Source organism: Loxodonta africana, chromosome 15 (assembly GCF_030014295.1).
Source record: "Loxodonta africana isolate mLoxAfr1 chromosome 15, mLoxAfr1.hap2, whole genome shotgun sequence".
Lineage (NCBI taxonomy): Eukaryota > Metazoa > Chordata > Mammalia > Proboscidea > Elephantidae > Loxodonta > Loxodonta africana.
In genome coordinates, this window is record NC_087356.1 from 46,868,795 (window position 1) to 46,882,093 (window position 13,299).

The 13,299-nt window shown below is 40.3% G+C and overlaps 1 protein-coding gene across 2 annotated transcripts; it reads left to right on the forward strand.

Annotated features, from left to right (window-relative positions):
- Positions 1-750: 750 nt before the first annotated feature.
- On the forward strand, positions 751-11,219 carry IL1A (interleukin 1 alpha). 2 transcript variants are annotated; one of them, XM_023557028.2, is made up of 7 exons: positions 751-906; positions 1,524-1,579; positions 2,570-2,618; positions 3,522-3,744; positions 5,522-5,695; positions 6,972-7,093; positions 9,859-11,219. In XM_023557028.2, the coding sequence occupies exons 2-7, from the start codon at positions 1,533-1,535 to the stop codon at positions 10,048-10,050; spliced, it is 807 nt and encodes a 268-aa protein (XP_023412796.1). In that variant the 5' UTR covers positions 751-906; positions 1,524-1,532; the 3' UTR covers positions 10,051-11,219. The 2 variants fall into 2 exon arrangements, with proteins under 2 accessions (XP_023412796.1, XP_003417445.1); XM_003417397.2 differs by lacking the exon at positions 751-906 and having other exon boundaries at positions 913-1,579.
- The last annotated feature ends 2,080 nt before the right edge of the window (positions 11,220-13,299 follow it).

Genomic DNA, 13,299 nt, shown 5'->3' on the forward strand with positions numbered 1-13,299 from the left:
CTTTAATAGTAACAATGAGACATCACTGATGTAACCTCCCTCAGCCTCCTTTTGAGGTCCCTGAGTCCCCCAGTTCCCCGAGGATGTCCTGTTGGCTGCACTGCAGACTTGTAAGATACTGCTGCTGAGACCCCAGCCACTGGTCTCTGCCCAGGGTCTTACCCACTCCTCCCCAAGGGTGCAGCTACCCTTACACACCATGGGTTGATCCTGGAGAAGCCCAGGCTTCTCTTTGGGTTCTGGCAGAGGCCTGCTTTGCTGAGACATGGCTAGGGCAGGGAGTTCTCTGTCACCTCTGTCAGAAATGAGTTGACAGTATTCAGAGGAGCAAAGGATTAAAACTTTTGTGGTCAAATATCACTTCTCTATTCTGCCTAACCAGGAGATCATCACCTCCTGCTCAGAGTGATTTATGTCTTATTTAAGCAAACCTCTCTCCAAGAAAGATGTGTCATCAGTTCCCTTGCAGCCTGCGCACAATAAACAAATGAAGCCAAGACACCCACTACAGCTACTAAGCCCTCTCCAACGCTAACCACTGTAACTTCCTCCCCTCACTGCATATTTTTAGAAGCTTAATACGTTTTCTGCTCTTCTTCCCTTTTTCTAAGACTGCATGTTTATAATTGTATAGAGCAAAGCAATAAGTCAATAAGCCTAGTGAATAAAAAAAAAGTCCTGGGATCTCTGCAAATAATTTGACAATACCATCAACTATACAATCTGTCTTATTTTAGCCAGTATCAAGTTGATTCAAAAAGAATTCTCTCCTGTAAATTCCCTGGTGACGTAGTCATTGCCACACCTACTTAAGACAAGACAATTACAAAAGGCGAAGCAGCCTGACTCGGTCTTAGTTCTCCTGGCAGAGAAGGAATCACTTCATTGGCGCTCCAGTCAGCAAAGGTATCGTCCTTATCACATGTTTCTCTTTTTAAATATTTTTTGTTTTTCTTCTTGGCTGCTGTCTCTCATACTGCCTTCTATGAAGCAATAACCTCTCTCTTCCTTTCTTGTCCCTCCCTGGTTTGGGATGTGAGCGAGAATCACAGTCAGATCTCAGAAAATCTCTCATTCTGCTGGGGAACCTCAGGGACAGAGGAATTGGCTTCTTATGAGGGCGTTGGTGGGCACATCTGAGCCTTCCCTCTGAAGGAAATTTCTCTACCAAAAATTATCAGGAAAAGAGCTGGAAATTTCCACCTGTCTTTCTCTTACATCTGTGTAAGATAAATATCTCATTCTGGTGACTTTTAGTTCCCTCGATGCCTGCTATGTGCAGTGCATTGGGCTGGGCATGTAAGGGATACCAAGATAAATAAAACAGATTCTAAAAAGGCTACAGTCCAGTGAAGGAGGTAGGTATAAATAAAAACAGAGCGAGAGAGTGAACAAGAAGAATAGGGGAAATGCTGAGTGTGGGCTAAGTCAATTCAGTCAAGTCTCCCAAGAAACATAGAGTGGAGTTGGCTCCATCTGATTCAAAGGTTGGCTGAGCCGACAGCCAGTGTTCTCTGTTGCAGAAAATCAAGATGGCCAAAGTTCCTGACCTGTTTGAAGACCTGAAGGACTGTTACAGGTAAGAAATAGATTCTATCTCTTGTGATTTAACAAAGGGATCAAGTCTCATTAGAATCCCGCTAGGAGTTACGGTGACCAACATGGGGTCAGACCAGCAGAGAGTGTGGAGAACACTACTTCTGAATTCTGTGCAAGTTCAGCTGAAGACTCAGGGAAATCAAGCATCCAGCGTGTTAAACTGAGATTGCACTGACAGGGAGACAGTCATTTTAGAAAAATGATTTTTGAAGTCTACTGAGTTCTACACGAATTTCAACATCTACTTTTTTTTTTTTTTTTTACTTAAGCACAGCCCCAATTGACCTCAATGCCCTGATACAGTAATGGGTTTTCATGGATGAGAAAGAAGCCATTCTCATGCAAACTTCTTATCCCAATCAGGATCAGGAGTTGGCTACACAGCAATTTGAGCTTGTGAATGCACACACACACTCAAACTTCATTCAGACATAGGAGAAAGATAAATAAATAAAAAATTGAAATTACAGAACATTTTAAACACGTATGGCATTCTCACTACCTATAACATACACTAATACAAACTCGCCTATCAAAATGCTACCTGAATATTTTGCCAAATATAAATTATTAAATCTACTTTGTAGAACCCAGGAAAACAATGTGCAACATATGATTAAACATTTGGTTTAAAAAAATGGAGATGTTTCAAAAGTTTTTCTTTTCTCTTGAGGAACTTAACATTTTTTCCTGAAGTTCAATAAAAACTCTTTAATTTGTTAGCCAAACCCAGTTTTTATAGATGAAGCACAGGTAAAGTCCAAGCCCTGTCCTGATTATTCCTAACTGCAAATTAGTACGGAATGAATTACTGTATGTATGTGTGTGTCTAGAAGTCCTTTAATTTTCAAAGATGACAGTAATGGCCATGTGTGTGTGTTACCCAAAGCTAATGTGGTCATTAAAATAAGTTGCCCAGTGACTGTAGGGAAATAAACAGAATTACATTCTCATCATCTTGTTTTGACAGTGAAAATGAAGAATACAGTTCCAACAATGACACCCTCTCTCTGATTCAGGTAAGCAAATGATTGCAACTCCTAGGGCACTGGTATTTTTATACAGTAGTTTCTCACCAGGAGAGAATAATGACTTGGGCCGTCGATACTTTTGTTTTACATCCAGTAAAGGTCCAGAAACTTGCATTTCTTCATTACAAGTGAGAGCAGCTGCCTCTCTAAACTAACAGTTAATGGCATTCCTCATGCTCACCACCTTGCCCAGAACAGAGCAGAACTTTCCTGAAGCCACAAGGACCACAGCCTCCTGGGTCAGGCTTCATCAGAACATCAGTTATGCCATCCTGAAGCAGCCCCTTCAGGTCACTTCACTAGGTGTCTGTCTCCTAAAGTGAGGTTAGGTAGAGCCCTCCAAACATAATAGCCCATGAAGTAGAAGAAGCAGACCAATTGAAAGTGAGAAATCTGCAGCCACTCACCTGGCGTCCACAAGTAGGTGGGATAAGTTCTGCCGTGTGTATCTCTGGTACCGACTGCCAAAGCTGTTCTCAGAGGACCATTTCTAAAGCAGAGGTCAAGCAGAGATTACCATAACCTCCTGAGCAGGAACCAATTTGAAGACTACCACTCACGAAGATCGCTTGTTAACCTGTTTTATTACAATATCTCAGTTGTGAGTCCTTGCACATGGATGACAAAGTCTCGCCCAAGAGATCACATCCTTTTAGGGACATCCTAGAAGAAAGAAAGGGAGGGAAGCAAGGAGGGAAGGGAGGAAGAAAGAGAAAAGCAAGGAAGGTAGGAGGGAGGGAAGGAGCAGGAGAAGACTGATGAAACATAGGTTACCCAAGACCAAAATGGAGACCCTTCTCACTAAGTCAGTTGGACAAGATTCCTACTGAAAAGTGTGTCATTCGTTCCACAGCCATGGCAGCCTCTCAGTATCCATTTTCTTCTTTACAGAAATCCTTCTATGATGCAAACTATGGCCCACTTCAGGAGGTCTGCATGGATAAATTTATGTCACTGAGTACCTCTGAAACCTCTAAGATAGCCAAACCTGCCTTCAAGGAGAGTGTGGCAGTGGTGTCAGCCACAGGGAAGATTCTGAAGAAAAGACGACTAAGTTTAAATCAGCCCATCACTGATGAAGACCTGGAGGCCATTGCCAATGATCCAGAAGAAGGTAAGAGGTCAAGCCAATCATGTCCATTTTTAAATAAATAGGGACAATAGAGTATTAAGGAAAATAAAACTTAGAGTAGCAGAAGGGCAACCAGACCTTAGTCCAGTAACATAAGGAAGGAAAATTAATTTTTCTCCTTCTCTAAAGCAGAGACAGCAGCAGTGACCTGAGTGTAGAATACTTGCCCACAGGCTCATTTACTGATCGTATTATAAAGCTCGTGTGACTTTTAGCCTTTCAGAGGGAAAAGTAACTATATACTGTTAGTGGGTGACCACTTACAAGCTATGTTCCTCCATTCACTAGTTATGCTTCCGTGGCCAAGTTATTAAACCTTTCTCTACTGTAAAATGGAGATAATCAGAGTTTTTACCTCACTGTATTATCATGAAGATTAAATGAGTGAACACCCCCCAGCTCCTGGACTAGAATAATGCCTGGTGCATAGTACCCAAAAAAACCAAACCAAACCCATTGCCACTGAGTCGATTCCAACTCATAGCAACTCTATAGGACAGAGTAGAACTGCCCCATAGGGTTTCCAAGGAGCACCTGGTGGATTTGAACTGCCGACCTTTTAGTTAGCAGCCATAGTTCTTAACCACTGTGCCAACAGGTTTTCCTGGTAAGCACCCAAAAAATGTCAGCTATTATTATCGCAATTATTCCTTTGTTGTTATTACTACTACTACAGTTAATACTTCTATTAATACCACCAATACTACATTAATTTATTAATGCCTGAATTATATATAAACCTCACAATAACCCTACATTCTCATTTGACATGTGAGAAAAGTAAGCTCGGCGAGATAAGTGACCTGCCCAAAGACATGCAGCCTGTAAGTGGGAGAGTTCCAAATCAAATTCAGTTCTACCTGACTTAAAAAAAAAAAATGATTTTTCTCTCATGCCTTTACTGTACAAGCCTCCACATGTAACATAAACCCATTATTCCTGTTTTTAAGATAACATCTGAACAAAAATGCATGTACACCTAGGAAGTTGAAAAATGCAAGAAAATATTTTTTTAAAAAAATCAAAATCACTCATACTACCACTCAAGAGTTTACCACTGCCAACACTATGGTATACTTCCTTAAAGTATTTTCTATACACATACACATACATAAACAAACGTGTTTGTTATTAGGATCACACCATATACAATTTTATATCTGGCCCTTTTCACGTAGCAACGTGTCAAGGACATTTTGGAGTGCCAATTTTTCAGCAGTGTAAGTGACGTGGCGATGAACATTTGTATCAACAAACCTTCATTTCCATCAGCATTTGTTTCCTAGGAAGAGATTCCCAGAAGTGGAATTACTCAGAGCTCTGAGGATTTGTGAAGCTATTGATACATACCACTTTCTAGAAAAGTAATAGACATTTAGACCTGCACCCTCAATGGCATATACAATTCTTAATCAATTCTTTTCTTTTTTTTCTGAGTACATTCATTTGAAAATATAGATGCGGAATACCTCTAGTCTTCCCGGTTACTTAGAAACCTCCCAACAAGCAAAAATAAGGGAGTTTCACAAATAATTTTGGGGGGGGATGGGGGCGAGGGGGAGATGATTGCCTGAGGAATCAAAGCTTAAAAACCACTTCTACTGCTGCCTGGGTAGTTTCACTTCTCTAACAGTTTCCCACCTGGACGGGAATATTCCTAATATCCCTCCCCCAGCTACTTTCTGCAATTACATGAGGGTATATACATCATCTATGTTTGCACCTAGACATTAATCTGAGCTTGTGGTAATGGTTTTAGAAATCATCGAGAGCAAATCAGCATTTTCCACCTTCCAGAACAAAGTGAAATACGGCTTTACAAAGACCATCAAAAGCCAGTGCATCCTGAACGACATCCTTGCTCAAAGTTTAATTCGAGACCCAACAGGTCCATACCTCAAGGCTGCTGCTTTAAATAACCTGGACAATGCAGGTAAATGGCCAGCTCTGTTGTTCCCCTGCCTCTTATTTCTTTACTTCTTTCAGATTTCTACTCTCAAAGAATAAACCTCTCTAGATTCCTGGCTTTGTTTAATTCTAGAATCCGATGAAACCCATAACCCCTGGTAAAACTCCCAGGCAGGGACAGGAGTTTTAGCAAAATCTGGAAACTCCACATGAGGTGTTGCCTGTCTCTGAGAGCACTTAGTGGAATACAAAGCTTGCTGATACACTATCTCATTTGGATCTCTCTGATTTTAAAGATGAAGAACCTGAGTCTCAGAAATATTACAAGACTTACTCAGATTTACCCAGAGACCAACAAGGAGTAATCATTCCTCAACGGAAATTCTGCTGGTCAAACTTACAAATAGCACTAAATTAGAAAAATCATTTTTATCTTTGGTTACATAATTGTAAGGCAACACCAGCAATTAGCTGCAAATATGGTCTGAAGGCTGAGATGGGGTATGTAGAAATTTTTGTCATACAGATCCATTTACCACGGTGGACATATTTTAGCTTCAGGACATGTCATTAGTATATAAATTATTTTCACAGACCCAAAGAGGCAACTGTGCAATAAACAAGCAGAGCTCTTTTTGATTGGACACACTATAGCTAATATTCTTTTTATTCTATGACATTACAGATTACTTTGTGTTCTATTTTCCTACTTCGTATCATTTCACACCAGATTCCCACATTTTGACGTAGTATACGTACTTATCATTTTTAATGACACTACAGTATTCCATCAAGTCACCATGCTGGTCCCTTGGGTTTGGTCTAAGTAGCTCTGCTGCAATTATCTTTGTATTTTTTCCCCTTTTGAGTGTATTTTTTTTTGGAGCATATGCCAAAGTGGAATTCCTGGGTCCACAGACATAAATAATTTTATAGTTCTTATTAAACAATGTTCTTTAGGGAAAACTGAACTACTTTTTCAGTATTACTAGTAACATCTGAGTGTCTCAGCCTCCCTAAACCTCTGCATTTTAGGTCATTTTGAACTCATGACCTAAATTGCAGGGTCTTATCCTACCAAAACAGTTCGAAGACATTGAAGAAATTCTTATTCATCCTGCGAGAATTCGTTCAACATAGAAAATTCTGAGTGCATAAAAATGCATAAAATTTCTAAAATGACCTCGAGGAACTTACCCCAAAGTTGGGGACCTAACCACTGACACACGGTATCTACATAAACATTTCATTTTATGCAAATGCAATAGATTTACTTTATTTTTGGCTCTTCTCTCTGCCAGTGAAATTTGACATAGGTGCTTATAAACCAGCAGATGGTTTTAACATTCCCGTGACTCTAAGAATCTCAAAAACTCGACTATTTGTGAGTGCCCAAGACGAAGGTGAACCGCTGTTGCTGAAGGTCAGTTGTCCTCTGCTTCAAACTTACCCTTATTTACATTGCATGCATTTGTAAATGATCCCAGTGGGCGTTGGGGTCACTAGAGGGGTGCAGGGAGTGCAGACTGCACCTGGTGACACTGTCAGAGGGGTGACAACAAAAAGACTGTCTATAAAAATATCCCTGTAGTTAAACCACAAAAACATTTTTTGCAAGCCCAGCTTACATGCATCAATACAACTACAAGGTTAAAGCTCAATACTAATTTACTTTTTGAACCTTCTAATGCTCTCCGGTCAGAGCTGTCATTATTACCCAATGACAATGATACTTCAGATCAAGTGGTTTCATCTGCACGTGCTAAAAGCACACGCTGTTGTTTTCATTGTTGCTGGTGTTTTTATAGTTGCTGCTTTTGTCAAATTTTCTGGTGTTTTAGCTACAATATTGTGGTAATTAGTATTTGCGAACCTATATCAATAACTTTTTTGAGAATGAAGTTTCTATTTCATTAAAGGAAAAGAAGGAGTGATGTACTGGAAATATGATTTACCAGTAACATTAGTACAAAGACACTACTAAGGATTCTGTATGGTCTGGTACAGGAGGAAGTCCATGGTGGTGGGGGGTGACACCATGAGTTACCACACTGGTAACTCCTAGCAATGCCACTGCCAGTAGGCAGACAACCCTAGCAGGATGGCACTGTCCTCTTTCCTCTCTTTCACAATCCTCACCTGCCACCCCTGCACCCTACTGCTCACCTATCCCCAGAGGCAATCCGAGGCAGGATCTATGAGAAAGTAAAATGGAGGCGGCAAGAGTCAATAAGAGATCAATCACCTTCTTCCTCCTTTTTCCTTTCCCTACCTGATCCTATTCACCTTCCATCCCTGGGCATCCATTTATTCAATCAATGTTTACCAATGCCTACTATCTAACATACATGGTACAAGGCATTGAGGACAAGAGGCCTGCCTCCAAGAAAGCCAAATGAGATCCCAGAGGATAAATCACCTGCCAGTTGTTGCACGGCAAAAAGTTAGGAACGAACACTCTGGCCTTCTGACTCCAGTTCCCCTCCTTCTTTATTATTACCAGCACTATCCCTCATCCTAGCCGCATTTCCATTGCCACAGTCTCTTTCCTCTTCAAACATAGACACACACAAGCCTACTATTGCCTTAGGTGTTTTCTCCATCTAAGTGTCACCTTAGCTAATTAAGATCTATATGGGTGTATTTGTTTCTCTACCTGGATCAAGTGCGGAAGTAATGTCTACAGAGTAGGGTAGTAGCGTCATTCATGAATTCATTCAACAAACGTTATTTATTGAGAGCCTTCTACTTTTCAGACATAGCACTAATGGCTATGTAGACAATTGCAAGCCAAAGTCCCTAGCCTTATAGAACTTAGTCTTCTGGGGGGACACAGACAGTAGAAAACCAACAAAAAGTGCAGAGTGCTGTAAAGAAAATGAACAGGGTGCTGAGATAGAGGAAAATGGAAGAGCGCCGTTTAGGTAGAATGGCAAGAGCAGAGCTCCTTCGGAGATGAGAGCTGCTGAAGGGAGGGAGCACACCAGGCAAGGGAGCACAAATCGATCTGCACCCAACAGGTCCTAGAGCTTAAAGGCCAGCTTCAAAGAGGTGAAGGAAGACTCTTAGATCTGGACATTGTGAGGAGAAAGAAGAGCAGTTCTACTCTGACCCTGTAGGGTTGCTATGAGTCAAAATTGACTCAACAGCAATGGGTTTTTGGTTTGGTTAGTGTTTGCAGGGCCTCTCATTTGGATTTCGTTTGAGGTGCAATGAAAAGACATTAAAACCTTTCAAACAAAATCATGTCATGACCTTTCTATATTGTCTAAAACGGAGAAGCAATCAGAACAAGGGCAACAGGGAAAGCAGAAAGCCCAATTAGGAGGTTCTAACAGCAGTCATGGGGGTGGGGAGAGAAAGAAAGGGGAGGAAAAGTAGACAGAACTGGGTTATATTTTGGAGATAGAACCAACAGGAGAAAGAGGGAAAGTCCATTTACTGAGATGGGAAAAACTAGGGGAGGAATAGCTTAGGGATATAAAATCTTCGTTGTCACTGAAAACTCTAAGAAAACCTTAAAAGGATATTTACATGCTGTAGATTAAAAAGATTAAGGAAGAAGCATCTCAAGTCGGAATTTGAAATTTTTCCATACATGTATTGTTAGACTCTATTCATACTGACAAGAACAGTACCATCTAAAAAGATCACAATTGCCTAGAACTTACATTCAAAGCATGCAGTTATTGATATATCTGGGAAGTTTTTTGTGTTTTTTCTTTAAACCTTCAGTTGTTGACTTATATGCCAAGGTAAATGTCATCAAAATTGTTTGCCAAAAGTGAGATTTGTATGCTTAGAGGCCAACATGTTTAGAAGTCTTTCACCATTGCTCTGATTTGCCTTATGCCTATGTTGAAGGCAGGATGAGAAAATTGTTCCCCCACTACCTGTCAGGATACAGTGAGACATAAGTGTTGTTAGCAATCCAAAGACTAATTTGGATTTCTTTTCAGTTAACTAAGAACGTCAACTATTATTAATAGACTGGCCACATATCTAAAAGGTGTGTAATTAATGCTTGTTGAATGAACAAATGAATGAAGGGCCTATATCATCATATTACAAAGTCATAGTCCTGGAGTACTGTGTTTTTCATGAAGACCAAATGCCAAGGGATGGAGCTTCAGTTCTTTTTCTAGCATCTTCTTATTTTCTAACAGAGCTCTGTTCTCCTTATCACAGGAGATGCCTGAGACACCCAAAGTCATCATAGATGAGACCAACCTCCTCTTCCTGTGGGAAAACCATGGTATTATGCACTACTTCAGATCAATGGCCCATCCAGAGTTGTTTATTGCCACAAAGAATGAAGAACGTGTACACCTGGCAAGAGGGCAACCCTCTACCATTGACTTCAAGATATGGGATAACTAGACTCTGCAGTCTGCATACCATGAAATGGTGACAGCCTGTGTGTACCATGTACATACGTCCTTTACTCTTACCATTTGTGGAGCACGGCTGAGCCTTTGCAATTCTAAATGAATGTTTACCCTCTTTGTAAGAGAAGCAGCAAGGTCTAGTGGAACCAACACTAACGTACTACATTGTTGTTTGTTATTTAAAGAACACCCTGTACTTTGCAGAGTACTAATCATTTTAATTATTATTCTTCATAATGGGAGGACCAGGGCTACTGACCATGGCTACCAAAAAGACTCTACCCATATTACAGATGGGTTAACTAAGGCATAAGAAAACTATAAAATACAAACAGATGCAGTTGGAATGAAAACCTACAGACCCAAGATTTCATTCCAACTGTTTGTCTTCTGCTTTTAAGTTGCTGGCAGGCCCTTACTCAAATAGCACAAGTTTCTGGGACCTGTGTTTTTTCATCTTCAAAATGAAGGGAATACATGTATTCTTTCTGCCTCAACAGTTTTTTATGCCAATTGGTGGAGTCATTTTGATAAAACACTTTTTGAAGCTAAGCCTCAGGAAGAAGGCAAAGTATGAAATGTTATTTTAAATTATTATTTATCTATATATACTCACATATATATGTATTTATAAATATATTTTAAGATTATTATAACATATTGTTATATTTATGGCAGTTCCTTGTCTGAGTGTGACCAGACAGCCTCAACAGCTGACTGTTTTCCAGGCCCATAACTGAGTGAGTGTGTGGTTTAGTTACATCAGGGCATTTTGGTCCAAGTTGTACTTTTTCATAGCTGAAAAAGCTCTGCATTCTAGTACCTGGAAGCTCTTTAATTAGGATAATACATTAAAACTAATAACTTTTGTTTGAGCTGATAATTGAACCAATCTGCTCATTCTGCTGCCCTTAACCATGCTTTGGCATTCTTGGTTCATTCAATTAGAACTGTAATCAAGTCCTACTATTTAAAATGGGTTGAACTTAACTTTGGCAACAAGGGGATCATAGTTTCCTAGACTTTCTTTTCTGGGATGTAATCAATGTTCCTTCTAGGTTCTAAAAATTGTGATCAGCCCATAGTGATACATCATCAGCAGCAATAATAATTAATTCACAATTATCAATCATAATTGAATAAAATGTACAACAAATCTGACACAGTTATTCATTGTGTTGCATTATTTTATTATGTGGTAGTTAGGGACAAGTGATCAAAAAGGTCACATAAATAACTATAATTACTGTTACTTTTGCAAAGCCAAATCAAGATTTTATGGCTTTTCTCTTTTCTTTGCATAAAAGACATTAAGAGTAACAATATTCCTGGATTCATTTAAAGTTCATGTTACACGTGTACAATACATGCGTTGATATAGCCATACAAATGCGCATACACAGAGCTACATTAAAAGCCTACAGTTACTGGATCCAACTTCCAAATGGATAAGGGTCTCTGTATCCCCTAGCCCTGGGCTGCAACAACCTACCATCTCTCATGTCTGATTGAACTCCATGCACCCATCAAGAACTTGGCTGAGTTCTGTGAACTTTCAACTCAAGCACAATAAAAAAAAAATTTGTATCGAGTCACAAAAAAAAAAAAAAAAAAAAAGGACTAGCTCTGGGTTTCCTGTTGTTGTTGATGTGCTGTTGAGTCAATTTTCGACTCATAGTGACCCCATGGGACAGAATAGAACTGCCCCATGGGGTTTTCTAGGCTCAAATCTTTACATAAGCAGATCACCAGGTCTTTTACCCACAGAGCCACTGGGTCAGTTCAAACCACCAACCTTTCAGTTAGCAGCTGAGCACTTAGCCACTGCACCACCTAGGAATCCAAAAACTCAAGGTACCAGAAACTCTTGACATGAGGTATGGCTGGCCAGCCCAGTAAGCAAAACCAGGACCATATAAGAGGCCCTTGGGAGAGCTGTGCTCAGATGTAGCAGCCTGCAGGTTCCAGAAATCTACCCAGGAGTCTCTCATAGGCCTTGTCAAGCACCCAGCTCCTCCAGCTATGATTCTCTAAAGACCTGCTTTTCCTAAGGCAAAAGCTAGCTGGAAGAGCCTCCTACTACTGGTGAAGCCACTGTACAGGAATTCTGTAGGACTGGAAGTACTCAGAAAGCACAGCCCTCTACACTCTAACAGATTTCATAAGGTACTTTTCCTGAAGAAACTGGATCTGAGAGAAGAAAAATAAGGTTTCCTGTGCAAAAATAGTGTTTCTCCTGCAACTCTCCCCACTAACTAGAGCTCCTTCAGATCTGTGATGCCCCTTTAATGATTATCTTCCTCTCTCCCTCCTGCTAGGACTCCATGATGCATTCCAAAACTAGAAGTAGCTCAGTACAGCATGAGAGCAAGCAGCATGCATGGGTCTAGAAAAGACTGGACAAAGAAGCAGGGTCAGCCCTGGGAAAGCTGATCCTCTATTCTAAAGAGACTGCCCTTAAGTCAACCGGGGAGGAGTTAAAAGTCAGGAAATGAAATTATTACATTCATGTTTAGACACATCACAATGGAGGACAGGTTATATGGAGAACAAATTAGCATGAGGGATGACTGTGGCAGGGAATCCAGTTAGGAGACAGTTACAAAAGTTTTAGGCAAGAGATACTAAGGACCTGAATTAAGGCAATTTACATGGAAAAGAGAAGAAAGCATGGATACAAGACAGGTTGAGTTGTAAATAGTTAAAATCAAGGGCACTTGGAATTAAATGTGGGGGATAATGAAGAAAGAGTAGTCCAAGGTGACCCTCAGTTTCCTGAGATTGAAGACTGGGTGGGCAGTGGCATCCTTAGTATTTTCAGTGGAAATGTGGAGTTCTCAGTTCTAGGATGAAGCATGGTAAGTATCATTTTAGACATGTAATTTGAGCTACTGGGAAAAACCCAAGTGCAGGTGTGTGGTAGGCTGATGATCATGTGTCTGGAAATCAGGAGAAGTTAGAACTAGATATAGATCTCAAAGACATCAGCAGGTATGTAGTAGGTAAAATCCTAAATGAGACATCAGAAAGAGAAGACAAAAGAAGCATATGACTACCACTGTTGGTTGTTCACAGTCACCGTCTCCCCCTTCTTCCTCGCTATCAGAATGTTAATCTCGTTCAGATGCCCCAAGGAATGAATCTGATTGGTCTAAACCAATTGTGGCCATTCTATTTCTCATATGAACAAGTCATGCTGACTTAGTCCCGTCTAATGAGATGTCAACCGCTAGGGGTGAAT